The 25,192-nt window shown below is 54.5% G+C and overlaps 10 protein-coding genes across 10 annotated transcripts; 5 read left to right on the forward strand and 5 right to left on the reverse strand.

Annotated features, from left to right (window-relative positions):
• Nucleotides 1-1,458: 1,458 nt before the first annotated feature.
• PG994_010922 (uncharacterized protein) lies at nt 1,459-5,081 on the forward strand (the record flags this gene model as incomplete). Its single annotated transcript, XM_066862331.1, has 2 exons — nt 1,459-4,184; nt 4,250-5,081. 2 exons carry the CDS (start codon nt 1,459-1,461, stop codon nt 5,079-5,081), a joined length of 3,558 nt encoding a protein of 1,185 aa, XP_066711441.1.
• A 1,642-nt stretch (nt 5,082-6,723) lies between these two features.
• Nucleotides 6,724-7,908, reverse strand: PG994_010923 (uncharacterized protein; the record flags this gene model as incomplete). The annotated part of the gene is made up of 2 exons (XM_066862332.1): nt 6,724-7,830; nt 7,903-7,908. 2 exons carry the CDS (start codon nt 7,906-7,908, stop codon nt 6,724-6,726), a joined length of 1,113 nt encoding a protein of 370 aa, XP_066711442.1.
• Nucleotides 7,909-9,434: 1,526 nt separating this feature from the next.
• PG994_010924 (putative clathrin-associated adaptor complex ap-1 small chain sigma1) lies at nt 9,435-10,038 on the reverse strand (the record flags this gene model as incomplete). Its single annotated transcript, XM_066862333.1, has 3 exons — nt 9,435-9,464; nt 9,539-9,965; nt 10,028-10,038. The coding sequence occupies 3 exons, from the start codon at nt 10,036-10,038 to the stop codon at nt 9,435-9,437; spliced, it is 468 nt and encodes a 155-aa protein (XP_066711443.1).
• Nucleotides 10,039-11,581: 1,543 nt separating this feature from the next.
• PG994_010925 (glutamate--cysteine ligase regulatory subunit) lies at nt 11,582-12,654 on the forward strand (the record flags this gene model as incomplete). Its single annotated transcript, XM_066862334.1, has 2 exons — nt 11,582-11,607; nt 11,676-12,654. The coding sequence occupies 2 exons, from the start codon at nt 11,582-11,584 to the stop codon at nt 12,652-12,654; spliced, it is 1,005 nt and encodes a 334-aa protein (XP_066711444.1).
• A 192-nt stretch (nt 12,655-12,846) lies between these two features.
• On the reverse strand, nt 12,847-13,746 carry PG994_010926 (uncharacterized protein; the record flags this gene model as incomplete). The annotated part of the gene is made up of 1 exon (XM_066862335.1): nt 12,847-13,746. One exon carries the CDS (start codon nt 13,744-13,746, stop codon nt 12,847-12,849), a length of 900 nt encoding a protein of 299 aa, XP_066711445.1.
• A 628-nt stretch (nt 13,747-14,374) lies between these two features.
• Nucleotides 14,375-18,115, forward strand: PG994_010927 (uncharacterized protein; the record flags this gene model as incomplete). Its single annotated transcript, XM_066862336.1, has 4 exons — nt 14,375-15,007; nt 15,087-15,693; nt 15,715-17,303; nt 17,363-18,115. The coding sequence occupies 4 exons, from the start codon at nt 14,375-14,377 to the stop codon at nt 18,113-18,115; spliced, it is 3,582 nt and encodes a 1,193-aa protein (XP_066711446.1).
• Nucleotides 18,116-18,462: 347 nt separating this feature from the next.
• PG994_010928 (Lipase) lies at nt 18,463-19,399 on the reverse strand (the record flags this gene model as incomplete). Its single annotated transcript, XM_066862337.1, has 3 exons — nt 18,463-18,753; nt 18,874-19,285; nt 19,347-19,399. 3 exons carry the CDS (start codon nt 19,397-19,399, stop codon nt 18,463-18,465), a joined length of 756 nt encoding a protein of 251 aa, XP_066711447.1.
• Nucleotides 19,400-20,209: 810 nt separating this feature from the next.
• Nucleotides 20,210-21,780, forward strand: PG994_010929 (uncharacterized protein; the record flags this gene model as incomplete). The annotated part of the gene is given in 4 exon segments (XM_066862338.1): nt 20,210-20,259; nt 20,315-20,719; nt 20,736-21,005; nt 21,099-21,780. 4 exon segments carry the CDS (start codon nt 20,210-20,212, stop codon nt 21,778-21,780), a joined length of 1,407 nt encoding a protein of 468 aa, XP_066711448.1.
• A 1,124-nt stretch (nt 21,781-22,904) lies between these two features.
• PG994_010930 (uncharacterized protein) lies at nt 22,905-23,759 on the forward strand (the record flags this gene model as incomplete). Its single annotated transcript, XM_066862339.1, has 1 exon — nt 22,905-23,759. One exon carries the CDS (start codon nt 22,905-22,907, stop codon nt 23,757-23,759), a length of 855 nt encoding a protein of 284 aa, XP_066711449.1.
• A 478-nt stretch (nt 23,760-24,237) lies between these two features.
• PG994_010931 (carboxymuconolactone decarboxylase) lies at nt 24,238-24,927 on the reverse strand (the record flags this gene model as incomplete). Its single annotated transcript, XM_066862340.1, has 2 exons — nt 24,238-24,281; nt 24,366-24,927. 2 exons carry the CDS (start codon nt 24,925-24,927, stop codon nt 24,238-24,240), a joined length of 606 nt encoding a protein of 201 aa, XP_066711450.1.
• Nucleotides 24,928-25,192: the final 265 nt, after the last annotated feature.

The following is a 25,192-nucleotide window of genomic DNA, read 5'->3' on the forward strand; positions in this document are numbered from 1 at the left end:
CGGATACGTATGAGTATATCAATCGCATTTGAAGTGCCTGTCGGTCGGGTGTCCACTACAAAAACATCCAAAATTGATGGAGAAAAATTAACCGAACGTTCGAGAGAGCTTGGCTGCTGTGCTGTTCCCAGCTGCGCACACACCCGGTCCTTGCGCCTTGATTTCTCCCCTTCTCGCCCCTACCTAGTCAGTCAGGTCCGCCTTATTGGAAAGTTTGAGCCAGAATTCCCCATTGCGGGAGCCTCCATTGTTCGGGTTTGCAGGATCGAAACAGACTGGAATAACAAGGGTTCTCCCAGATCTCGCTGCTCCGTTGGAAGAAGTGGGTATGGCAGATTATCCTCTGGATTGCCTGTCAGAGTATAGAGGCCCCGGCCCATACGGCGGAAAAGTGCATTGAATATGCTGTGTTTCGAGACAGACGGAGGAGAGTAACCAGAAATGAATGGCGGCTCATGTTCAGCTGCGCTCTGGAGTCTGCAGAGGCTCGTTATTAGCTCGAAACACTGTCATCTCCATCTGGATACATGGATGGATATATACTGTACAGTACCCGACCCTTTTCCCACTAGCCCTCTTACTTACAGCAGCCAGTGGAAGGCTTAGCTGCATGTGTGTCCTCGGGGCTAGACTGCAAAGGTGATAACACGAAAAGCCCTGTAGTATTAGCAGCTGCATACAGTAAAGGCAGTGTGTAACTAGCCTTCCCCGGCCTACAACGTCCCACTGGGCTTGCATGCTATGCTTGCTGCTACTATGTATCCATTCCACTCCTTCGACTCGACCTTCCTCCAGTGTCGCCCTGTTGCCCGCAATCTCACCCAATTTTTTTTTCATCTACCTTCCATTTCCACCGTGCAAGTGGTGTGAGCATCCGGGCCAGAGTGTGAAGGTTGTCGCCTGCTTTTCGTTTCTAATCTTTTGGTTGTTTTTGCTCAGTGGCCAACAAGCTTGCTGTGTCATCGCAATATCACAAGGGTGGTCGGAGGTTGGCTCCGGTTTTAGCTCATACATCTTCAGCCTGCTTTGATTTTTACTTTCATTCTTTGCCGCAACCCGAGCAGCACTGAGCAGAGCCAACGAACGTTCCAACACACACGTGCCTGACGGGGCGTGGCAGCGGTTTCCTAGATCGCGCCAATTCTACCCGCTGGCCCTACAGCCTCCGCCCTTGCCGATCCCTCCTCAGCCATTCCACGCAAGCTCGCGATCGCCCGCGATTCAGCAGCACTCAGGATCCGAGTAATGCTGTTCGCCAACCGCCTGGAACTGATATAATACAATATAGATCCAAGCTTTTTAACGAGGAGGATCCCTCACCCCTCCCCCAGCAGTCATCCGATCAAGAAAAGAAGAGAAGAAGAAAAAGCGCCTGGCCATCAGACGAACAGAGGAGGATGCATAGGACAACGCGCCTCTCTGACTCCCTCTTATAGGTAGTCCTTTCCTCCGTCAACCATGAGGATCGCGATACGGGAACAATTAGCGGCCCTGGTGCTGTCTGCCGTGCTCTGTGCCCTCGCCATTGTCGCGATACCGACATGGGTCTATGTGAACAACTTCGTCACCAGCGTCGGGAAGGACTCGCTGTCGCTGACGGCCTCCCTCAAGGCCGCTCAGGTTTCTTCCGAGATTGAGCTGGTCCAGACCACATGCAAGATGATATCCACGCGACTCCTGATCCAGAATGCCCTGAAGGAATACTACCGCGGCAACGATTCCCCCTCCAACTGGAACCTGGCTGCTAGCGATTTGCTAAGCGCCCTTACCACTGGTGACCAAGCCAATACTTCCAAGGCGAATCTGCTGCAAGCCCGACTGTACTCTCGAAATGACACGGGCAAGTCAGATACGGGCCTCTTCCAGATAACAGCCCCGACTTCTGAGCGCATCAAGCTCCCTTACAAAACGTCCAATGGCTCCGATGTCTATCTGGGCGACGAAGGGCAGGGATATCCAGCCGCACTGTACCCGAACATCACCTACTACCCCACCGACCAGCCAGATCCTCTTTCGCCCTCCGCGAATCTTTCTACTGCTCGGCCCTTTCCTGAGGTACGTATCGATAAGTCCGCAGACGGCCTCATATTTGGGCCGTTCGTACTCAGCGTGGATTATGCGTTGATGTCCCTGACGCTCCCTATCCGGCAAAATTCCAACAGCACCATCATTCTCGGGTACATGACCATGGTCGCCGAAGCTTCCTCGTTGATCAGCATCATGAGGTCCAGGGAAGGTCTGGGCGATACCGGCAGCGTCCTCATCATTGGCCCTGATTCCGGCTGGAATCGTTTCAACAAGTACAACCTCCCTGCCACTTCTAGGCAGCCTGCTGCCAGAAATTTTAGCGACGTGATGGTCAGATTCGTGCTCCCGCCGATCCCTCCACCGGGCGCTGCCGAGAGACACACGGACTATAACTTTGCTTCAGGCAATTACCAGGACTCTTTCAAAGTGAGCCGCTATCTGGCGGTGCTGTGGGCGCTCACCAGACAAAACAGAGCTGTGAACAATGCCAGCGCTACTTTGTCGACATCAAACGAACAAGGAATACCCGTTGCCGCGGGCTACGCTCGCCCGCAGACCGGCCTAGTCAATTGGACACTGGTGGTAGAGAAGGAGAAATCCGAGGCTTATCGCCCCGCGAACACGCTTCGCAAAATTCTCCTGGGCTGTGTTTTTGGAACTGTCGGTGTCATTATTCTCTTGATAGTTCCCTGTGCGCATCTAAGTGTTCAGCCGATTCGGCGGCTCAAAGCGGCCACTGAGAAATCAGTCGCGCCTCCTGGCTACGGCTCCATGAGTGAATTCGATTATGACGAGGATGACCCTGACATGCCGCCGTCTACAGGTCACTCTAGCAGGTCTAAAAAGGGCTTTTTCGCTAAGCTGAGAAGGACGTTTCGACGCGCGAGACGGTCTGGGCCTTCGCCGTCAGTGCACGACAGCGATCCGAGGCGGCGTGTCTTTAAGATCCCCGGCAGAGTACGTGATCGCAAGCACTGGATCACAGACGAACTTACCGAGCTGACGACGGTGTTCAACGATATGGGCGACGAACTCCTCAAGCAATACACTTCCCTTGACGAAAAGGTAGCCGAGCGAACAAGCGAGCTTGAGATCAGCAAGAAGGCCGCCGAAGCAGCCAATGAAAGCAAGACGCTCTTCATTGCCAACATCTCTCACGAACTGAAAACGCCACTCAATGGCATCCTTGGCATGTGTGCCGTTTGTATGGAAGAGGACGATTTGATGCGCATCAAGCAGTCTCTCAAGACATTATACAAGTCGGGCGATCTGTTGCTTCACCTTTTGGAAGATCTGCTGAGTTTTTCCAAAAATCAGATCGGCCAGCAACTGAGTCTCGAAGAGAAGGAATTCAGGCTAGGCGATATTCGATCGCAGGTCTTGACAATTTTCGATAAGCAGGTTCGCGAAGGCAAGATCGTGTTTTCGGTCGATTTCCTTAGTACGGACATGGACCCTGGCCGGAGCCCTGAACGGGCCAGCACCGAGATCATCGACCCTAAGCTACCTGCTATTGGTCCGCAGGGGACTGGCAGGTTGAAGGATATGTGTCTCTGGGGCGACCAGCACCGAATTCTCCAAGTTATTATCAACTTGGTCAGCAACAGTCTGAAGTTCACACCAGCTGGTGGGAAAGTCTCGGTGAGGATACGATGTACCGGTGAGATCGAACAACGCATGGATGAGAGCCGGAGCTCGTCCTTCTCTAAGGGTTCAGGCCGAGCAGGACGCACCCGTCACCGGATGGGGTCTGGGTCTAACCACTCGGCCAGCTCTAGTAAGGGGCAAGGAAAATCCCAGTCCTACAAGGGTGGCACTGCGCTCACTATTAATCCTATGGATCCCAAGGCCACACCGCACGTACAAGTGCGCGAGCGATCACCAACGCCACCACCTAGCAATGCGAAGTCGTACATGTTTGAGTTCGAGGTAGAAGATAAGGGCCCCGGTATTCCGGAGCACATGCAGCAACGTGTATTTGAGCCTTTCGTACAGGGTGATCTGGGTCTGAGCAAAAAGTTTGGGGGAACCGGTCTTGGTTTGAGTATCTGTCAACAACTTGCCAACTTGATGGGCGGTAACATCGATCTGCGGAGCACCGTGGGCACTGGCACTACGTTTAAGATGCACATCCCCTTGAAGTACACCAAGGACAGGTAAGCATGACCCTTAAGCCGGAATGGGGCTATTCACTAACCCATGGCCATCTCAGACCTTCTAGCACCGCCTCGAGCAGCATGAAGTCCCGGGCTCCCAGTGTGACGTCAGCAGACGGGGAGAACATACGAAACTCCATCCCGGCAAAGGCAACGGCAGCAAAGACGACGAAGGCTGAAGCTAAGGCTACTGTGTTGGATCAACAGCCTCGTCTTGTCGGCCTGAGCCAGCCGTTCTTTGCAGCTCATCCTCAACCCGGAACTAAGCCCAGTACCGAAGAACACTTCAAGGCCATCGACCGCGCCATGGCCAACAAGACGGGTGTGAAATTGCGAGTTTTGGTAGCCGACGATAACTCGACGAACATCGAGGTCGTGAGCAGAATGCTAAAGCTCGAGGACATCTACGATGTTACCATCGCGAAGGATGGACAAGAAGCTTACGACCTGGTTAAGGCGAACATGGATAAGAATCTCAATTTCGATGTGATCTTCATGGACATCCAAATGCCCAACCTCGATGGACTACAGAGCACGCGCTTGATCCGGAAAATGGGCTACTCGGCCCCTATTGTGGCCCTGACGGCCTTCTCGGAAGAAAGCAATGTCAAGGAGTGTATGGAGTGCGGCATGGACGAGTTCTTGGCCAAGCCCATCCGCCGACCGGCTCTGAAACAGGTGCTGAAACGGTTTGCTACCATCCCCGAGGAACCAGAAACGGCGTCGGTGAAGAGCAAGACGCCGAGTCCGACTACCGAGAGGAGTCCAGCGCCGGTACCCACCTCCAACACAATACCGGAGGTCAAGGAGAAGCCGGAGGTCAAGGAGAAGGAGCACGTTTCAATGAACGGGTCTCCGCATTTGCCAGCGAATGGCATAACGACGAACGGGTTATGACACGGAAAGCTGCAACTTGCAAGACAAATCGATATAACAACATGACACATTCACTTGCGTCTCAAATTTCCGTCCCATCTTCCTCTCAGTCTTTCGTCTATACCATCACGTTTTACACCGGCCAGCGATGCTCTATACCCGTTCTTTGTATTTTATAAGCATACTTTTGCTCCGCCATGGGTTTTCGGCGAATTGAGCGAGGTCGGTTGACCTATTTGACCAAAAAAAGAACCAAAGAGGAGGGAGGCTACGATTGCAACCGGCACAAACGGAACATGGTTTGCAATCTATCGGGAGTACAACAATGGCGTAGTGGCGTTTCACAACCAGCAGCGCCCATACTATGACGGGATAGTATGTGGGGATGGTGCTCGCAAAAGGGGTCTTTTTTTGTTCTTTTTTCTGTTCACTTGTCTCTTTTATATACTGCGTATTGTAATTGGCCTCGAGGGTCTCTGTCTTTCTAGGTCATCCGTCTCTTTTGACTTATTCATTTCTTTTTCATTCCCACTTTCCCATCTATTTTCTATACATATCTCAATCGGGTTTGCGAAAAGAAAGCGGTAGCAGAGAAGAAGAAGAAGAAGAGGAAGAGGAAGTTACTGCCCATCATGGGATTTTTATGAAGAACAAGAGGAGATATTACTACCTGAGAGGACGATCCCGTGGGATAGTTGGCCGATAACGAGGGGGTTAGAAAAGCGCCGTAATAAACGAGAGAACGAGAAGAATGAATAAGTGACTTTAAAAAACATTCAACTTTCGTAACACTTCCCTTATGTTGAAAGACATACTTCCAAATACTACGTGCAATCTGGCCTGGTTGTATTTGGGTGTCAACGACTGAAACTATACTTACACCAATGGCGACGCAGCTCAGGGTCTCGTCATATTGGAAAAGGGGTTGCCTAAGAAATACTATCACCTCACGCACGAACAGAAGCACTTCTACACTGACTGGCCTTGCCCACCCCTCTCCTCACCATACGCGCCTAGATCAAGCAGGACAGCGGTCGCCTATCACTTGGTAAAAAAAGAAAGCAGGGATGACATGGGCGTAAGCAATTCATTTACTGCTGCATTTCGTGAGTCAAAAGCTATGAACACTGTGAACGGCATGCAACCCCCAACTCCCAAGCGGTTAGCTCCATCGTGAAATCTCATCTCTTGTCCAAAGACACCGACCGCACCCCTAACGTCCAGGCCAAAGTATTGAAAGGCAAAGGGGGAGGAGGGAGAACGGACCGAAGAAGGAACGTTGCCTCTCTCTCTGTGTATGTGTCTCACACCCACAAAGACGTGCGCGTCATTTAAAAAAACCATCGACCAAATGCAAGGAAATATCCATTCATCAAGGCCCTCATATCATCAGGGGTCCATAGTAAAAAGCAGCAAGGCCGCAACATTGAAATCAAGGCCAGTAAAAATATCCCGAGATGCTGGGAAAAGGGGTATTAAGCGTCTCATCACACGCCTTCGCCCCATGGCCAGAGGACCGTTCAAAACGCCATGATAAACCTGTCATCGTAGTTGATACAAGAAAGGAGAGAAGGAGAAAAAACGTCAGGCACGACCAAATCAATGGTACTGTTTATGTGGGAGGGAGTACGACTGGATAGTGAAAGGAGATAATAGTTCCCCTTCACACGTCCAACTCCATGCGCGCAGCGATATCCTCGCTCATTCCGCGCTGAGGACTTCGGGCTACCGATCCTTCTTCGTCAGCATCGCCTTCTTCGTCGCTCTCTTCACTTTGCAGGTAGTCATCATCGGAATCGTCCTTGCTCATCTCCGTGAGCGGGTCGAAGTCAATGTCCTCATCAGGATCCCACATGACGGCGTCGGCCGTGTCGCTGTCGTAGTCATCCTCGCTAGCGACGACGCGATCCGCGTACTGGTCGCCGAGCCAGTACTTGGCTCGCTTGCTGGCGCCGCCCGCCGACGCCATCTGCGCTTCGGCTTGACGCTTGGCAAACGAGTTACTGCCGCGCCTGCCGGCGTGGGGTTGTAGCGCCGGTGAGTTCACGACCACCGGCACGCCCCGGACGTACAAGTACGCGACGCGCTTGAGGGATTTGTTGAAGAAAAAGTAATGCACGCGCCAAATGGCGGCTTCTTCTCCATCAAAGGGATCGTCCGAAGGCTGGTAGGAGAAGCAGGTGCAATCCTTGAGCTTCATCTCCTTATCTATCATAGCCCACATTTGCGGGCCCCATACGGGACTACTCATGGGTAGGCTGGCATTCGCAGCCACGGCAGCGGGGGAAGTGCTGTATGTCCGGAACGATGAGCCCACGTTCGGCGCCAAATACGAAGACCCGCGCGGGCGTGCATTGCTCATTGTGTTGTCAAACGTAGCCATGGCACTTTGTAGAGACTTCTCCCGACGAAAGTCTGCGGGCCGCAAGACATGGGAGAAGTCGTAGTTCGGATGGCTCGCGTTAAGGGTCGCGATGAGATAGGCAAAGGTGCGCCTGCTGGAAATCTCGGACATTGACCCGAACGGGCTCGATCGCGACAGATTGAGGGACGCAGCCATCTGCTCGCGTTGCGGCGGCGATAAGCTCGCGCCGAACTTGAGGAGGGCCTCGTGGCGCGATTCAAGTGATCGATCAATAGATTTGTAGAGTTTCTTATCGGTCCCTGCAGCTTTCGTCGTGTACAAATCGCAGCCTCCGCTAACCCGGCAATCCGAAGTCAGGAAGTTGAGCGCCGACGTCACCGTGTCGAAATCGCGAAGAGGTAGAAACTGCGGGAAAACAGGTTAGCTGATGCAACGGCGCAAGGATCCTGCTCAAGATTATGGAGGCTGTATGCAAACCTTCATATTGGAGATGTTGACGCAATAATAGCACCTGAACGCAATGCTGAATAATTGATGGAATGTGGTCGTGGCGACGTTGGCGACTCATGCGCTAATGACGTCGCGCAGTTGTTTCAAACGAGGAAGGAAGGTATCATCAGAAGCGGTGTCGTTGCGGTCTGCAAGAGACAGATAATTGTCCCCGAACAACCCAGTCGAGTCAAATAAAGTGGTTGCGCTGCTGCACCTGGCGCAATGAGGCGGATGGTTAAGAGGTATCGGTGTGGTGATGCTTATGTCTAACGGTATAGTGTGTCCCTACTGCGATTGCTTGCGAATAGGCAATACACGCTTGACTCGGTCCCGGCGTGTCAAGTTAAGAATGAAACGGGCTAGACGATAGTCGCCTAGCAGAGACGAGAAGACATAATGCGAGAAGTGAATAGTCGAAGTAAAAAGGTGGTTGTTGTTGGTTGAGATCCCAAGAGAGAAATCGGGAATTGGCAAAAGGAGACAAAAGGTTGAAGTTGTAATCGGACTGACGGGAATCATGCGGGTGATGTTTGATCAGCTGATGGGTATGGGAGGTGAGGGTCACTGTAGGGGGGGATCGTTATCTTCAGTTGCGCTACTACCTTTGACGCTATGATGCGTTGTTCTTCCCGGCTTCGGTGCTCCAACTCTCTCCCTCGCAAAGAAGTAGAAACAGAAACAGCCATGTTCCCGTCTTGACCTTGGCAGTTGCTTTGCGTGGGGTATCTCTGGATTGGGCAGAGGGATGTAGGTAATGGTTAGCAGCGCCAGAGTGCTGAGGTGTCGGGGTCGGGTCGGTGTCGGGTTGGTGTCTGGTTGGTGTGGATGGGTTGAACAGCTAAACTCGCACGGCTATTGGAGCTAGGCCACCCAGCTGGGGGGCCTGTAGACGAATCGGATTCCGATAGGGGGCCACGGGTCGACAACACCGCCTGCCAAGGAGCCTCAGTCCATGACCCATCTGCAAACGGACTCGTAATTAGTATCCAAGTCAAGAATCAGCATATCATTTCGAGTCCGTTATGTATCGTTAATATGCCTGGTCTGGTGGTCATTGCATTTCAAGGGGGGAGGGGAGCTGCTTGAGCATCCATCCCCACCATTGCGGCGATTCATAGGAACACATTGAAGGGGGCTTCTTGTTGGCATGTGTCTCAAAAAAAGGTCATCACGAAAGTCTTTTTTATTCCACTGATAAATAGATCCTGTTGTACAGGTTCTTGTGGCATGGTGACCTGCCGCTCTCCTCTCTTCCTTGCGGCACTCTAGATATCCAAAGATGCATTGCATCCCTTGATGTTGCCGTTCTCAGTCTCGCCCAGAGGACTCAGAGGAGTCCATGCTGCTTCAATGTCGATTTGATGTCTTCGTCGGCCTGTGGTCACATCGAGCAGAGACCGTTCATCAGCGCAAGCCATGGCCAAGAATCTTTGTCTTTGAGAAAGCCTGCCCACTATGTCGGGATGCTGCCACATGCCGTGCTGCATCGTTGGTAGTATACATGTTGATGATGCGCTTTACATGATCTTCGTAACCTCGTCCTCGACCTGAATCGAGAAGGACGTGTCAGTCCCGGCACCAATGGCAGTAGGAAATGCGAGACTGCGAAACATAGGCTTACCTCCATGTCCTCCAGGCTGTCCTGCTGCCCGATACACCGTAGCACCGCCTTCTTGCTGCTTTCCTGCAGCTCTCCGGCCAGCAAGAGCTCGTCAAGAATATAGTAGGCCTTGGTGAAGGAGAAGATGATGTCCAGCTCGCACACATTGCCGTAGTATTTGTCCATCTGCTCGACGTATCGATGGATGACTTCGAGCGTGATCAGTTCGTTGTCGTCGGAATCGCAGCCGGCGATGAAGAACAGCGAGGCGTATCGGCGGTAGACAATCTTGGTGTCTTTGTACTCGAGAAAGTTGCACATGCGGGTGCGTCGGGCGAGGACCAGCTGGGAGACGTCCTTGACAATCTTGGCCTTGTCCTTGGGAGACAAGGTGGTGAACCATTTGGCAAGGCGCACCTTGCCCTGCCGTGAGAGCAGGATCAGGTAGCTGTCAACATGGTCTTAGTAAGGGATTGCACCGCTTGGATGGATGGAAAGCTGAAGCCATACTTGATAGCCATGATGATGCTCTCACATCACACGATGAGAAGAGAGGGAAGGCGACTGGATTGGTCCTCTTCGGTGAGGGAGAGTTTTAATGTGAGCTGGCAGAGAAAATGTCGGTGGACCCGATCTGGACAGCAGGTTGTTTCTTTCTAGAGTGGTTGGCCACGACACTCTGCCAATTTTTAGGGGATTTAGGGGATTGATCACGATTGTAGCGCCCGGGCCTGTATTTTTGGTACGTTCAGTTGACCCAAGCGGTGCTAGTCCTCCGTGGTAACCCCTCCAAGCCCTCCAACATGTTCAACAATTACCCCGCCAGACCTCGTGCTCTTTCTGGAATTCGGAGTGATGTTTATTATTACTTAATTGAATGGGAGGTCGGCCACAACATCGAGCAACTAAATTTACAGAGCGTCGCGATCAATCTGGTCGACAGCGGTCTGCAATGCAACACTACAGTAGCATAGGTGCATGTACATACATACATATATACCATACTGTACTGGTCCATGTATTTAGCAGCCGAGAGTGCCTACACAGCACACAGCTCGGACTTGCAGCAGAGACTACATACTCCCGTTCTTCGTGATCAATGTAGGTAACACCTATTGATACGTATGTCTTCATCCAAGAATCAAGATGTACTTCAGCGCACTAACGCACAGTCTGCAGAATGCAGTTGTCAGATTGACTCGAGATTGGAAAAGCAAGTGACCCAGAAGTTACCTAATAATGCACTCACTGCATGAACAGGTGAAGTACAACACCTTTATATACACATTGCTGACATGTGAGATTGGAACCATGGCATATTCATAATCAAGCCTTGTACGGAGTACACATACACACCACCACATCATGTTGGCAGACCCGAAGCCCCAACCGGAACGTTGCCACCGAACGACCTGCTTCATGCGACTGGCCCAAACGATCGCATGGCTGGCTGCACTAGTTCGCAATGGAAGGCTGGCCCATGCCATCGTGTGTCTTCGGCCCATGATTCAACGATAATTTGAGTGGGCCTTTACAAATCAACATGATTATTCATGTCTGTTTCCGGCTCTTGAAGGGTGCGGTGGGCATAGCAGGCGCCGAGCCACTGAATACATGACTAAATACGGTAGTGTCTGCCGACGATTCCCTTGATCGGAGAAGTCATCTCAACGGTCTTTCCTTCGGTCGCTAGGTTATCTATCTCCAAATACACTTGTCGTCGACTCGCCTGAGTGTTTCTCCGTAACCACTTTCTCTACATCCACACACGCAACGCCCCGAGAGACGATCATCAATATATATACTCCCTAATATACCATCGTACTATTTCCCCTCGGCAGTATACAAGACCTTGACCCCACTTGGACCCTTGCGGCAACATAATTTTCGAACCTAGACCAGGAAGTGCTTTACCCCTCCACGTCGCGATACCATCACCATACTGCAAGGAGAACTGCCCGTAGACCACATCATCGCGCAATTTACTTTAATCCTTGCGTTGCCAACTCTGTTCTGTTGGATTCGGTACCGTATTGGCTGGGAACATACATAACCTCGCCGACCATGACCAGGATAGTCTTGTCAACAGGGTGAGTCTCCGAGTCTCCGGCTTGCTTTTTTTAGGATGTCTCGGCATTACTAATTGGGTGTGATTTAGGAACATTATCTCTGGCGGGCCTTGCATCATCCGTAAACCAGGCATCTTCCGCTCCAACCTCGAGTTCACGAATTCTCTGCGCAGCAACTTTGTCGCCGCCCAAGAAGATTATTCTGCTGCAATACCCAATGGAGCTGCTACCAATGGCACGAATGGCATTAACGGCACCGACGGCACCAACGGCACCAACGGCCATTCTCACGAGCACGTAAACGACAATAGTGACGGTGTTAATGGCCACCATGTGACAGATTCGTGGACAGAAAAAGAAGGCGATATTCTTTACATACCCCGCATAGACTGGACAGGAGCCGGCCTGCAAGAAGAGAGATCGCAGTACGAGATCACCGTGAAGCTTTTCTTCCTACCCAAGGCGCCCGTCGACCAGCGTGCTTCGTACATTGCCGAGGCGCTGCGGCTGGTGAAGAAGGAGCTCGGCGTCGCCGACGTCGACCTGCTCATCGCGTCGTTCCCGGGCATCTCGTTCGAAGGCGACTGTGAGTGGGAGGCCGACAAGCTGAACGCCAAGATGGGCAGCGAGGCCGACGAGGTTGCGACCTGGGCCGCCCTCGAGTTCCTGCACGAGCAGGGCGCCATCCAGCGGCTGGGCATCGCCGAGTTCGGCAGCCAGAAGCTGGCGCGCTTCCTGAGCCAGATCAAGACCATGCCCGAGGTCGACCAGATCAACCTCAAGAACTGCTGCAATGTGCCACCGCCGCTGGCACAGCTGGCCAAGGAGAAGGGTATCGAGCTGCTGACCCACGGTGATTGCACTGATATCTTACCGAGCGGCACGTTAAGAGAGCTCTTGGGGACTGGTCAACTGGGCGCTGGCATACTCTCGGATGATGGAAGCGACAAGAACGGGCTGAAGGGAGATCTCATCCCGCAATGGGTGGTGAAGTACACAGCATTCGTTAAAGATCGTGGTGTCATCGAGAACAAGGGCTATTTCGCCGGTGCGGAGCTGGTAGCTTAGTCCTTCGGGGTTCTTTTCTATACTCGGAGTTTTTGGGTTTACGGGCGGCATTGATATAACATAAATAGCATGCATCCATAGAGTACATTGCAATACACACTTCTGAGGCGAGCACATTCCAGCTTCTCTAGATTGCATAGGTAACTTTTTACGTCTTACTTCTTTGCTCTGGGTATCTTTCCTTTTCTCGCTCTAGCCAAGCATACTCCTCTTGCGGCCACGCATTCTAACATCCTCGAGCTTTTTCAACACGACGGGGGCGACTTTAAACGTGTCTTTGTATGCCTCGAGCACCACGGTGAAAAGAGCCTCTGCTCGGGGGTGCGTGCTGCCGAAAGCGCGCTCCAATACGTAGAGATCAACCGCTCGGTCCTCATCCGCACTTCCCTGGCTGGCCAAGCCGAAATCAATGACGACTATCTCGCCCTCGAGCGAATGTTCCGCCTCCTCCGCCTGCCCATCTGCATGGTGACCGTTCACGGGCCCCTTGTCCTTCTCCCAAGGCCGGACCATCATGTTGCTCGTCGTCAGGTCGCCGTGCACGATGCCGGCCTTGTGTAGCTTCCCCACCGCCTCGCCGATCCTGCGCATGAGGCCCACGAGCGGCGCAGCGCCCTCCTCGTCGCGCGCGACCTCGTCCCGGCCGCGCCCGCCGTCACTGTGGGGGTATTTCTCGGCGCGCCGGCGCAGGAACTCGTTGACCTCGACGCGCACGGGCCGGCCGGGCACCCACTCCATGCTCAGCACGCCCTGGGACTCGTCGATGCCGTAGAGGGCGGGCACGGCGACGCCCTCGCGCCGGCACTTCTGCAGGATCCGCACCTCGGACAGGATCCGGTGCCGCGTCAGGCGCGCGTCCAGCGTCGGGTGCCGGTAGGGCTTGCTGGGCCGGTGCTTCAGCGCGCACGGCCGCGTGGGCGTCAGCCACGACGTCCGGTACAGGCGGCCCTCGGCGCCCTGGGTTATGAGCTCGGCCGGGCCCGCGGCCGAGGGCTGTTGCAGGATCGGCGGTAGCGGGAACTCGTGTGTGGATGCGGAATCGGCTGGAGGGGTCGGCGGCTGGATGGCGGCCGCGGGCTCGGGCGTCGCCATTGTGCTGGCGTTTCGGGGTGTTCCTGGCGTCGAGAGCCTTGTGGAGAGGACGGACTAGTCGATTGCCGTTTGGGGGTGCGCGTGAGGTTGTGAGGATTATATCTGTTCGCTGCCCCAGGCTCGGTATGTAAGATTGGCTGGTGTTTGTGCGTATATTGTACTGCAAGCTAGCGATGGAGGGGTTCAAAATGAAAATTGCGGGGTTGCAGATCCGAAGATCTGATAAGTTGATAGACCTCAGGGTCACCTCTTGTCTAGGTTGCGACGGCGTGACCTTTACAATAGTGAATCGGACGCATATAATGAATTGTTACCTACTAGTTATAGTATTAAAGTATCGTCAGAAGTAAAATCCTAGCAGTTTGTTTTGTATTTTATTCTCGATAAGGATCATTTGCCTGCCCGTTATTTACATGTACCTATACTTACCTAAGGAACCTCAACAGAGTTATGCCGTGGGGTGACTGACGTGACTCTACAGGTGCCCCTCTTCCCCGAACTTCGGAGGCCATCGCCCTAAATTATATAGATTTATTTTGGCACAAATGATAATATGTTCCGTTAACATAACCACCGCGAGACGCACTCTCAACACCCTCTGACGAAATAACGGGATACCACCAACACCATGGTACTCCCTGATCCCACTGTCGACCTCGATTGGAGTGGCTACATCGGGGCCATCCACGAGATCTTCCATAAGAATGCTCGAGAGCACCCTGACAGACCCTGCGTCACCGAGACGGCCTCCTCTACCACCCCCGAGAGGCGGTTCACCTACAAACAGATCTACGAGGCGTCTAACGTACTGGCCAACCAGCTCCACGATGCCGGTATCACCAATGGCGATGTTGTCATGATCTTCGCCCACCGCTCCGTTGAGCTCGTGATTGCCTTTATGGGCACCCTCGCATCCGGCGCGACTATCACCGTGCTAGACCCCGCGTACCCCCCAGCCAGGCAACAGATTTATCTCGAGGTTTCCCAGCCAAAGGCCCTTATCTCGATTGGAAAGGCCAGAGACGAGAACGGCCCATTCGCGCCGCTGGTGCAGAAGTATATAGATGAGGAGCTATCACTCAAGACGCAGGTTCCCGAAATGCGCATGGCCGATGACGGTAGCCTCTCGGGCGGCGAGGTCGATGGCAAGGATATCTTTGCCGATGCTCGAAGCAAGGCATCGACGCCCCTCGACGTCCATGTTGGGCCGGACTCGAATCCCACCCTCAGTTTTACTTCCGGGTCGGAAGGGCGACCTAAAGTGAGTGATGCGCAGGCCTTGCCAGATTCCGAGATCCAGCGGACAACATGAAGGCACCGATGAGCTAACACTCCTCAAGGGCGTTTTGGGTAGACATTACAGCTTAGCCAAGTACTTCCCCTGGATGGCCAAAGAATTCAAATGGACCTCGGAGACCAAGTTCGCGTGCCTCTCGGGCATTGCTCACGACCCGATTCAGCGCGATATCTTCACTCCGCTATTCCTCGGTTCCGAGTTGATCCTGCCGGCTCGGGAAAACATCCAACACGAGAAGCTGAGCGAGTGGTTTCGTGAGTATAAGCCCAATGCCACCCATCTGACGCCTGCCATGGGTCAGATTCTGGTGGGTGGCGCGACTGCAGAAATGCCTTCCCTGCAGTGGGTTCTCTACGTCGGCGACATCCTGACCAAGAAAGATTGTGCTGCGCTCCGAAAGCTGGCACCCAACGCAGAAATATGTGCTGCTTACGGCACCACCGAGACGAGCCGAAGTGTTTCTTACTATCAGATCAAGAGCCGCGCCAAAGACCCGGATGCGTTAGATAAGTTTGGCGATATCGTCCCTGCCGGAAAGGGCATTGAGAATGTCCAACTATTCATAGTGAATCGGGAGGATGTCACCAAACTGTGCGGTGTCGGAGAGGTCGGTGAAATCATGATGAGAGCGGCGGGTTTGGCAGAGATAAGTACCCCTTAATGATCATCAGAGATCCCTACTAACATCTGGTCTTACGGATATCTGGGCGACCCGGAGAAGAATAAGGAGAAGTTCCTGGATAATTGGTTCGTCGATAACAACAAGTGGGTCGAGGCCGACAACAAGGTCGCCGCCAACGAGCCCTGGAGGAAGTACTACAAGGGTCCCCGTGATAGGATTTACCGCACTGGTGATCTCGGGAAGTACCTCGATGATTCCGGGGTAGTTGCTATCTCCGGTAGGGCGGACAGTCAGATCAAGATTCGTGGCTTCCGCATCGAGTTGAACGAGATCGATAGCAACCTGAGAGGGCACCCTCTTATCCGCGAGTGCAAGACTCTTCTTCGAAGGGATCAAAATGAAGAGCCGACGCTCGTCAGCTACATTGTGACTGACCATCGAGAGTGGGTCAAGTGGCTAGCAGACCGCGGCCTACAGGACACTGAGGAGGAAGGCACCCAGATCGGGCCCGTCATCGTCTATCCCAAACGCTTCAGGCCAATGCAAGCGGAAGTCCGGGATCATCTCAAATCGAGGCTGCCGGCCTACGGTATCCCAAGCTACTATATCTTGTTGAACAAGATGCCCTTGAACCCGAACGGCAAGGTGGACAGTCCGAATCTCCCCTTCCCGGATGCAGCCCTGATCTCAGAGGAGGCCTCGGAGGAGGATTTGAAGAGCTGGGAGGCCCTTAGTGGCACCGAGAAAGATGTGGCGGAGCAATGGGCGACGCTTATCGGTGGCCTGAATGCCAAGACTCTTCGACCCAACTCGGATTTCTTCGAGAGCGGTGGGCACAGTCTGCTGGCACAGCAGCTTCTCCTTACTATCCGTAAGAAGATGGGCACTAACATTACCATCAACTCGCTTTACTCCAACTCGTCTTCTAAGGCGCTCAGCGCACAAATCGACCGCCTGCGCGACGGAAAGGGTAACGCTGGCGTGGCAGAGGAAGGCGAGCCTGTCTATGCTCAGTCATTCGATAAGTTGCTGGGCAGCCTGGATGCTAAGTATCAAACAGCAGACCCTGCTTCACTTACCCCGGAAGGCAAGACTACCGTATTCTTGACCGGCGCCACAGGTTTCCTGGGCTCTTACCTAATCAAAGACTTACTTGAGCGTAAGAATGTGGAGGTGATTGCTCATGTCCGCGGAGCCAGAGACGTCCCGGCCGCCCTCGAGAGACTAAAGAGGTCCCTCCGCGGATATGGCGTCTGGCAGGATTCGTGGGCAGACAGGCTGAGCGCAGTTATTGGCGACCTGTCTCAGCCGCGCCTTGGACTTGATGACAAGACATGGAACGCGGTTGGCGATGCTGCGGACGTGATCATTCACAACGGCGCCCAGGTCCATTGGGTCCAACGGTATAAGCAGCTTGAGCGCAGCAACGTCCTATCAACACTCGATGCCCTACGGCTCTGTAACCAAGGCAAGCCTAAGCTCTTCTCGTTTGTCAGCTCAACAAGTGTTCTCGACACAGATCACTACATCAAGCTATCGCAAGAGCAGACCAGCACGGGACGAAGCGCCGTCATGGAAGCGGACGACATGCTGGGCAGTCGCGTCGGTCTTGGTACTGGTTACGGCCAGACCAAGTGGGTGAGTAACTTCCTCCCAGCCCCCTATCTGCACGTAACAATGATCCTAACAGACTCCAGGTATCTGAGCAGCTCGTCCGCGAGGCCGGCAGGCGGGGTCTCCTCGGATCTATCGTCCGACCTGGCTACATCCTCGGGGACGCCGCCACTGGTATCTGTAACAACGACGACTTCCTCATCCGTATGCTCAAGGCCTCAATCCAGCTTTCATGCCGTCCGCATATTGTTAACACCGTCAACGCTGTGCCTGTAGGCCACGTTGCCCGCGTCGTCGTTGCAGCTAGCTTCAATCCCGTCTCGGGCGAGACTGCGACAAGCGGCGGCAGCACCAGCGACGTCGGTGTCCACGTTGTTCACGTCACCGCCCATCCGCGCCTGCGAATGAACGAGTATCTCTCCACACTGAGCTACTACGGTTATGATGTGCCGGAGGTGGATTATAACGACTGGAAAGCCCAGCTTGAGGCCTTTGTCTCAGCTGGTTCCGTGCAGAAGGATCAGGAACAGAGCGCCTTAATGCCCCTGTTCCACATGGCGACAAATGACCTTCCAACGGATACGCGTGCACCAGAGCTTGACGATCGCAATGCCGTGGCCGTGCTCAAGGCCGATGCAGACAGATGGACTAGTATCGACGAGAGTGCCGGCGAAGGTATCAGCCGGGAGGCCGTCGGCCGCTTTCTACGATACCTGGCTGAGACTAAGTTCCTGGCCTGGCCGACTGGCCGGGGCAGGGAGTTACCGGCCATCGGGGTTGACGTTGCGCAGGCACAGGCGCAATGGGGTGTTGGTGGGCGTGGCGGTGCGGCGTAAGTTAGGAAAGGTCGGTTTTTCTAGATGATGATGTGCACGATGTAAATATACGAGCCAGCTTCTGCTGGCTCGAGGCTCGAAAATCCCGATTATGTTCCATGGTCTAGAAACCGGGGCCCAACCAGGCCCGAAAGGAGGCCTCAATAAAGATAGATACGAATAAAAAGAATACATAAGGCCCAAGTTTCATGGCCTATCAAGTATAACATATGACTGAATCTTAGAAGCTACTCTCCCGCCGTACTAAAACTAGCTCCTCACATTATAGCGAGCCTCTTACTACTTTGTCAAAAGCTAGTCTACTGTTTTTTTCCACAATGCCTAATGTAAGTGGGCTTTATCCAGCATTAGGAGCCCAACTCGCTATCATCATCCGCGCCGTCATCGAAGGGATGAGCATCGTCGCCCGAGTTGCAGTCGAACGCACCCATCGCAGAAGACGCTGGGGGTGAAGGCAGGGGGATCTCGCGGTTGCAAAGCCGGCTGTAGCCCACCCCGGCAGCGATGAAAGTGTACGTATCTGCGTTATTCGTGGCCAACTCGGGTTTGCAGATGCCTTCTTTGGTTCCGTCGTTGGGGTCTGGGTAATAAATGTGCCTTGGATTAGCGTACGGGACGCCGCTGCGGTCGAATCGGCCCTGCGCGAGGAGGTAATTGCTGTTAAAGCCGTAGGCAATGTCGAGGGTGCTGTGATCAAAATGTACGTGTCAGCGTCTCGTGGCTTGTCGGTTGCTCTTTCTATTTCTTATCTCTTTTACACCCTCCCTGAGGCGCGTCTGGGTGGGCTTGATGGGCCCGGTGGTGGCGAAGAACCGGTCGCAGAAGTTCATGCGGCTGGTCTTGTCCTTCATATGCGCGACGTAAGCTCCGTTCTGGCACATCTTCGTGCTGTCGTCGCACGTGATGGACAAGACGTAGGCGGACTGCGCCCGGTTGAGCTGGCTGCCCATGTTGGCAAAGACGCTCTGGACCTTGGTCACGAAGGCGTCGCCGCCGTCCCGCTGGCTCCGTGGGAAGAAGGTGTTGAAGTAGGGGCCCGCGGTCAGGCCAGTCGCGGCGAACGAGGCGAGGTTCAGGGCGTTAACGATCTCCTCGTGGATGGTGTTTCGCTGGTCCTGGCTGCAGCTGGAGTCCGGGAAATTATACCCTCTGGGCGCAATGGTCGCAGCACTATTTGACAGAATCAGTAATTGAGAAAATGGGCCATGCACTCAGGGATCGGTTGACTTACTCGGCCAAGCCCAGGCTGGCCAGGGCCGCAGCGATAATATTGCACGAACGCATTATGGAATCGAGGATGCTAACGGGAGTGACTGCGATGAGACTTTGGCGGATGACCTGCTGGGACTCTCATACCCAAGTTGAAGGAGCTCGACGCCGGATTTATACATGTTTTGGCCTGATGCTTCGACTGCGCCGTCCCCCTGAATGGCATCCGGTGAATGCTCGTACCAGATGCGTCCATGTCGACGCCACCAAAACCAGATATTTTGGATATCCACGTTGATAGGAAAGGTCCGATAGGGCCGCAAAGTCACCAAGCTACTGTAGGTATTTCCTCGTGTTGCTGGGTGCATATGGATTTGGGTCTCACGATGCGGGAGAAGAACATCGCACGGGCGTCTGGATTATTGGTCAGATGAGGGGAGAAGGCCATGATGCCAATAGCGCCGACGTGCCCCAAGAAAGAATCAACAATGGAACTGCAGGAAGGGAAAGTTGCAGATTACTCGAAAGAGTACAGCGCCGGAAGTACAGACATGCATCTATTTGCTAATGAACGGCACAGATAGGGCGCTTCGGGGCGTATCCACCGAAGGAGTACGGCGCAGCTGCAACTTTGCCTGAGCGTTCTGCCTTTGGAGTACGGCACAGCAGCAGGAGCTTTAGTCCCGGAACCCGCCGTCAATATTGCAGAGGACGGTGATTGGTTGTTGTTGGCCTTAGTCGAACTTCGTTGCCTTCCGGCCAATATCACAAATTCCGCAGTAGGGTTGGAGATAATGCGTAACTCCCCTTCGTAGTGGGCCGTCACCACCAAACAAGCATCTGAAAACACACGGCTAAAGTCCTGACTCGACCTCATCGTACACAATGGAACCCAGCTACTTGCCCTTTTTCGCGTTTGGGGAGGATGACGTCTCGTAAGTCCTCTGCTGCCAGAACCCCGTGGAAGTCAGGTACTAACGAGCCTACCAGACCTGAAGCTCACCGGATTGGCCTCAGCATGGTAGGCAAGGCCGATGGAGAGCTGTCCGTCACCCAGCCTTACCCTCTATACTTCGCGCTGCGGCGGCCGGCAGAAGGGGATGGCAAACCCTTCATATTTCAATGGGACCCCTATACCGATGCGCTTCGCAACGCACAGCTCGTGTTAATTCGTATAACGGACCGCGGTCCAGAGAGGGTCGCGGTCGAACCCCTGGCCGCCGCCGCGAATCCAAGACCCGACACTCTGCTCGTGCACGACTATGCCGAGAATCTCCAGGACCTGCGGCCGGGCGGCGAGGTCACAATACACACGACCCTGGCCGGCAACTACCAGCGGCTTCTCGTGCCCGGCGAGCGATACGTGCTGCTCTGGCGTGGGGCCGAGATCGCCATGTGGGGCTCCCGGCAGCCTCGCGGACCACCGCGGCGAAACGCTGGAATCCCAGCACATCAGAAAAACCAAGCTACCACCACTGATTCTCTCCGCTAGTAGTAGTAGTGTTGTCACGTTCACGACACGACAGGAAGCGGTACCGTGGCCGCAGCGACCGGCGGAGACGGAGACGACAAGCGAGGCAGACTTCCAGCGCGCGAACTCGAGAGAGGAAAAGTGGCGCCGCGAGGAACTTCGGAGGAGCCCCCAGCCTTCGCCGCCGCCTAGACACCCGTCCGAAAGAGTGTAAGAGTCTCCATTGCCGTTCTTCGTTTGAAATTCACTGTAGTCCCCCCCTCTTTATTTTTGGTAGGCTGACTAACGCTCGACGAAACAAAGTGCCGGGGCCTCGATGCTAAGCATGGAGATTACTTGCCCCGCCGAGTGGACGTCAGAGGTCGTAATAAACCTCGGTGTAAAAGTGACCTACCATGGGGAGGTCGCAGGGGCGGCAGCCGAGGCGGGGGCAGGGGGAGAGGGGGGCAACGGCAGCCGCCCCATCGTGTTCCACATGCAGGCGTTCGAGACGGACACTTGCGACAGCCCGCGCGAGGGCATGCGGCTTTACCGACTCCTTCGCCGTGGCGGCAGCAGCAGCAGCAGCAGCGCCGGCAGCGTGGAAGACAAGTGGGAGTGGTGCGGTCCCGACAACGGCTTCGGCATGTTCGAAGGGCTGGACGTGGTCGTCGGCGTCGGCGCCGAGGACGATGAGCCCAATAGCGACCGCTTTGCAAGCCTACGGCCCGGTGAGTCCTGGATCGCGCCGCGGCGCCGCGTCCAGAACGGCGCAAGCTGGACCAGCCTCCCCGAGGATGCCGCGGTCGGTGACCGGTTCAAGTACGTCTGCAAGGGCGCCGTGGTCAGCTGGTGGGACTGGGGCACCAAAGGCGACCACCGCGACACGGTGGTCAAGCTTCCATGCTGGATCGCCGGCAAGGTCCAAGAGCCAAAGGATGATGACGGGCGGCTGCAGCTGGTAGTGCCGGTATCTAACGAGGTTGAGTTCACGTATCGGGGGTGAGCGCGCTAAGAATGCAGTTCTGAATACGGAGTAGGTAATGCAGGTACGGTAGGTATTCATTAGATACATATGTACATGCGATAGATAGGCCTAGTGGTTTATGCACTATCATGGACCTCAGCCACCTATCCATTTTACATAATACTCCCAGAAACATCGGGGGGAATGGAGAGGGGCATGGGGAAAACGTGTCAATGACAACGAATTGATTAACTGTCGGTCTGTGTTTATACTAAGAGATAGTCATTTAAAGCATGCACCCGAGCCGCGTCGTAATTTCCTCCTTTCCTCGTCTCTATATATGAGCAATCGCATTCCCCGGGTTTTGCGCGTCGGCTCAACAATTTGCGAAACTCACCGCTCAGGAACCAACAAGACAAGAGACGCCTTGCAGCCGGCTAAGCACGACACTAAATAGGCAAGCAAGCAAGGGCCATGTGACGCGGTCCAGGGCTGGCGGCAAAGGATGGTAGCATGCCGGCACACATTGTGCAAGGCAGGAGAAACCATTCGTCGCTGATGACACAGAGGATCGGGAAACAACCACCGTTCTGGCCAGCAAGGTATGCAGGTCGCAGAGGAAGAAAAAAAAATCCAAAACCTGGTCTCGGTCAGATCACCTGTGGGTAGGTATTATGAGCTGAGGGTAAGGTGAGGAGTGAGGGGAAGGCCATGGAAGAAACATGCATGAGCAGGATGCAGCCTACTACTGGCTAGGAGGAGGGGGTTCACCATCCTAGCCGCCATCGGATCGGTCGGGGGCACGCGATACCACTTCCACCCGCTAAGAGTATCGATTTTTACCACCCGTACATCTTGGCGGTGGAGGGGTGTACTTCCTTCTTTTTTGGCGGACACAACCCCAGCCCTCGGAGTTCGAGTACCCTACAAAGAAGGAACGTCATCCACCCCAGGCCGTCACCTCCCCTCCTCAATCGCCCTCCCTAAGTTCCTAGGCTAGTAGGTATGGTATACTCGATTTCTTGTCCCGCGCGCACACAACTGAAATTCCTCCACCACCACTACTACTACCACCACCACCAACCCCCCTCCTCTTACACCAACCACCCCGTCCACCGATCATGAACCGGTAGATCCAAAAGGCGAAACTCTCGTTCGGCACAATGACCGGCTCACCCTCAACTCTCGTATGGACTTGCATCCTAGTCGTTGGTGCGCAGACTGTCGTGAGCTACTCGCGCGCCTACATAGTGGCGCCGCGTGAGGTCGCCACCTTCATTGACGCTGTCGACTTCTCCATACAGGAGAACGAGAGTTACGACCGGGATGTGGCCAACGTGCCACGGCTCGAAGACAAGATGCGCCTGGGTCGTTTACTCCGCGAGATCCAGAGGGGTGGTGACGACCTGCGCGACGACTTGAACAAGCTGCTGGTCAAGGAGGACGGGGTGACGCTCAAGATGAGTGCGCGCATCCTGTGGGCGGGGCACCGCACCGAGCTGGAAGACCGCGTGCGCAGGCTGGACCTCTTGCGCATGCGCTTCCTTGTCGTCTACATGGGCGTCATCTCCACGGCGGCTGGAGAACGCGAGAAGCACGCCGAGAAGACGCTCACCCGAAACCTGGAGAAGACGGCGGCCATGATGCGGGAACAGCCAAGGCCTGCTACCGCCAGTCCAAAGAGTCTGCTTGAGAGCGTCAACGAAGACATCAACAAGAAACCGCCGCTGAGGCGACTCACGACATCGGCCATAGGCCACACGGAGAAGACCACACCGCCCCACCGGGCAGGATGGCTCGGCGTCGTGCAAGAGCTGCAGAGGTCACCCATGCTGAAGCGAAGGCACGCGTCCATCGAAAACGCAATGGCGATGCGCACACCGCCCCCAACCCCTACTACAAGTATGACACCTCTATTTGAGAAGACAACTCTATTTGACAAGACACCCCCACCATCGCCAAGCGCACGACGATATCCGAGTACCCCGGAATACACGACCATTACACAAAATCCCTGATGATGAAAACCCATGACGAAAGATGAGAACTAACGACATGAACAATGACCGTACTCGACGATTTTCCCTATATCACCATGCATTCTACCTAGATTATGCATTTACGTTATAGCAGACCCGTCCTACTTTTGGGCAGCTGCTTTTCACTTCTCTATCGCAATTTAGATACCCCCTTACACACCCCTTTTCGCATTTACACTTCCCCCTTCCCTGATCCTTCCTACCGCCATATCACAGCATTGCCCTTGACACACATCATCATTCGGTTACAAAGGAGGTGCGGAGATTTCATGTATAATCCAGTCATGTGGTGAGATTGGTATGAAGGAGTCGCAAAGTCTTGGAAGCAGTATATAGATGCACATACCGCATACAGTAGTATATTTATACAATGAGTATGTTATGAACAATACCTGCGTACTACTCCCGGTTTTGGTGACCTGAAGTCTGTACACACTTCTCACTCAACCCTTAACCCTTAGTGATGAGCGTCGTCCGGTCCACTTCCATTTTTCTCGCCAACTGTGTAAAGTGCGGTGATATTAGTAAACCAGTTACATATGGCACAAGCAGTTCACGAGTTTTGGAAGGGTTCGAACTACTTACCGTCCAGCGCAACCAAAAAGCGGCTGACGCAGTTGTAGGCACTGACCGTGGCCACCACCTCGACGACTTCTCTCTCGTTGAAATGCTTCCGCAGCTCCGCGAACGTCTCGTCCCGGACCCGTACGTTCCGCGTCATCTCGTCCGTGACCCGCAGCACCGCCCACTCGGCGGCGCCCAGCCCGACGGCCTCGCGCTCCTCGGGGGTGACGGCGCCGTCGGCCAGCTCGCCCGGCCGCCCCTTGACGATCTCGTCCAGCGCCCGTTGGGAGACCCCCGCGTCGGCGGCCAGCGGCGCGTGGTGGGCCCACTCGTACCACGCCCCGTTCACGACGGCCACGCGCGAGATGGCCAGCTCGCGCACCGACGCCGGCAGCGTCGTCCGCGTCCGCACCGCGCCCAGGAACGAGTTCCAGCCGTCGGCCACGGGCGGCGCGTGCAGCAGCGCCAGGTCCAGCGGCTGCAGGGGGCGCGGCGCGCGGCGCGCCCGCACGCGCTCGATGATTTGCATGTTCTCGGCGCTCGTGGCGGCGGGTGGGGGGTCGGCTGTGTAGGGGATGCGCATCTTGGGGGCTTGGGATGTAGAGAGGGCTCGGGGATGCGTGTTGCTGTAAATTGGGTATGGCGATGCTCGTGGTAGCGATGGAGCTAGGGGTCTGTTGATGAGTTTGGCTACACGATGGGTGAGGCAGGGTGGTGGCATAGGAACTTCAGTATATGCTAGGAAGGTTTAAGAAAGAGAAGAAGCTTCACCCATACATACATATATACGACGTATAATTCAGTTCAATACGGCTAACGTACCCCACAAGTGAATTGAACACTTCCTA

Source organism: Apiospora phragmitis (genome assembly GCF_038363925.1).
Source record: "Apiospora phragmitis strain CBS 135458 chromosome Unknown utg000010l:1.0-9815664.0:1.0-9183399.0, whole genome shotgun sequence".
Lineage (NCBI taxonomy): Eukaryota > Fungi > Ascomycota > Sordariomycetes > Amphisphaeriales > Apiosporaceae > Apiospora > Apiospora phragmitis.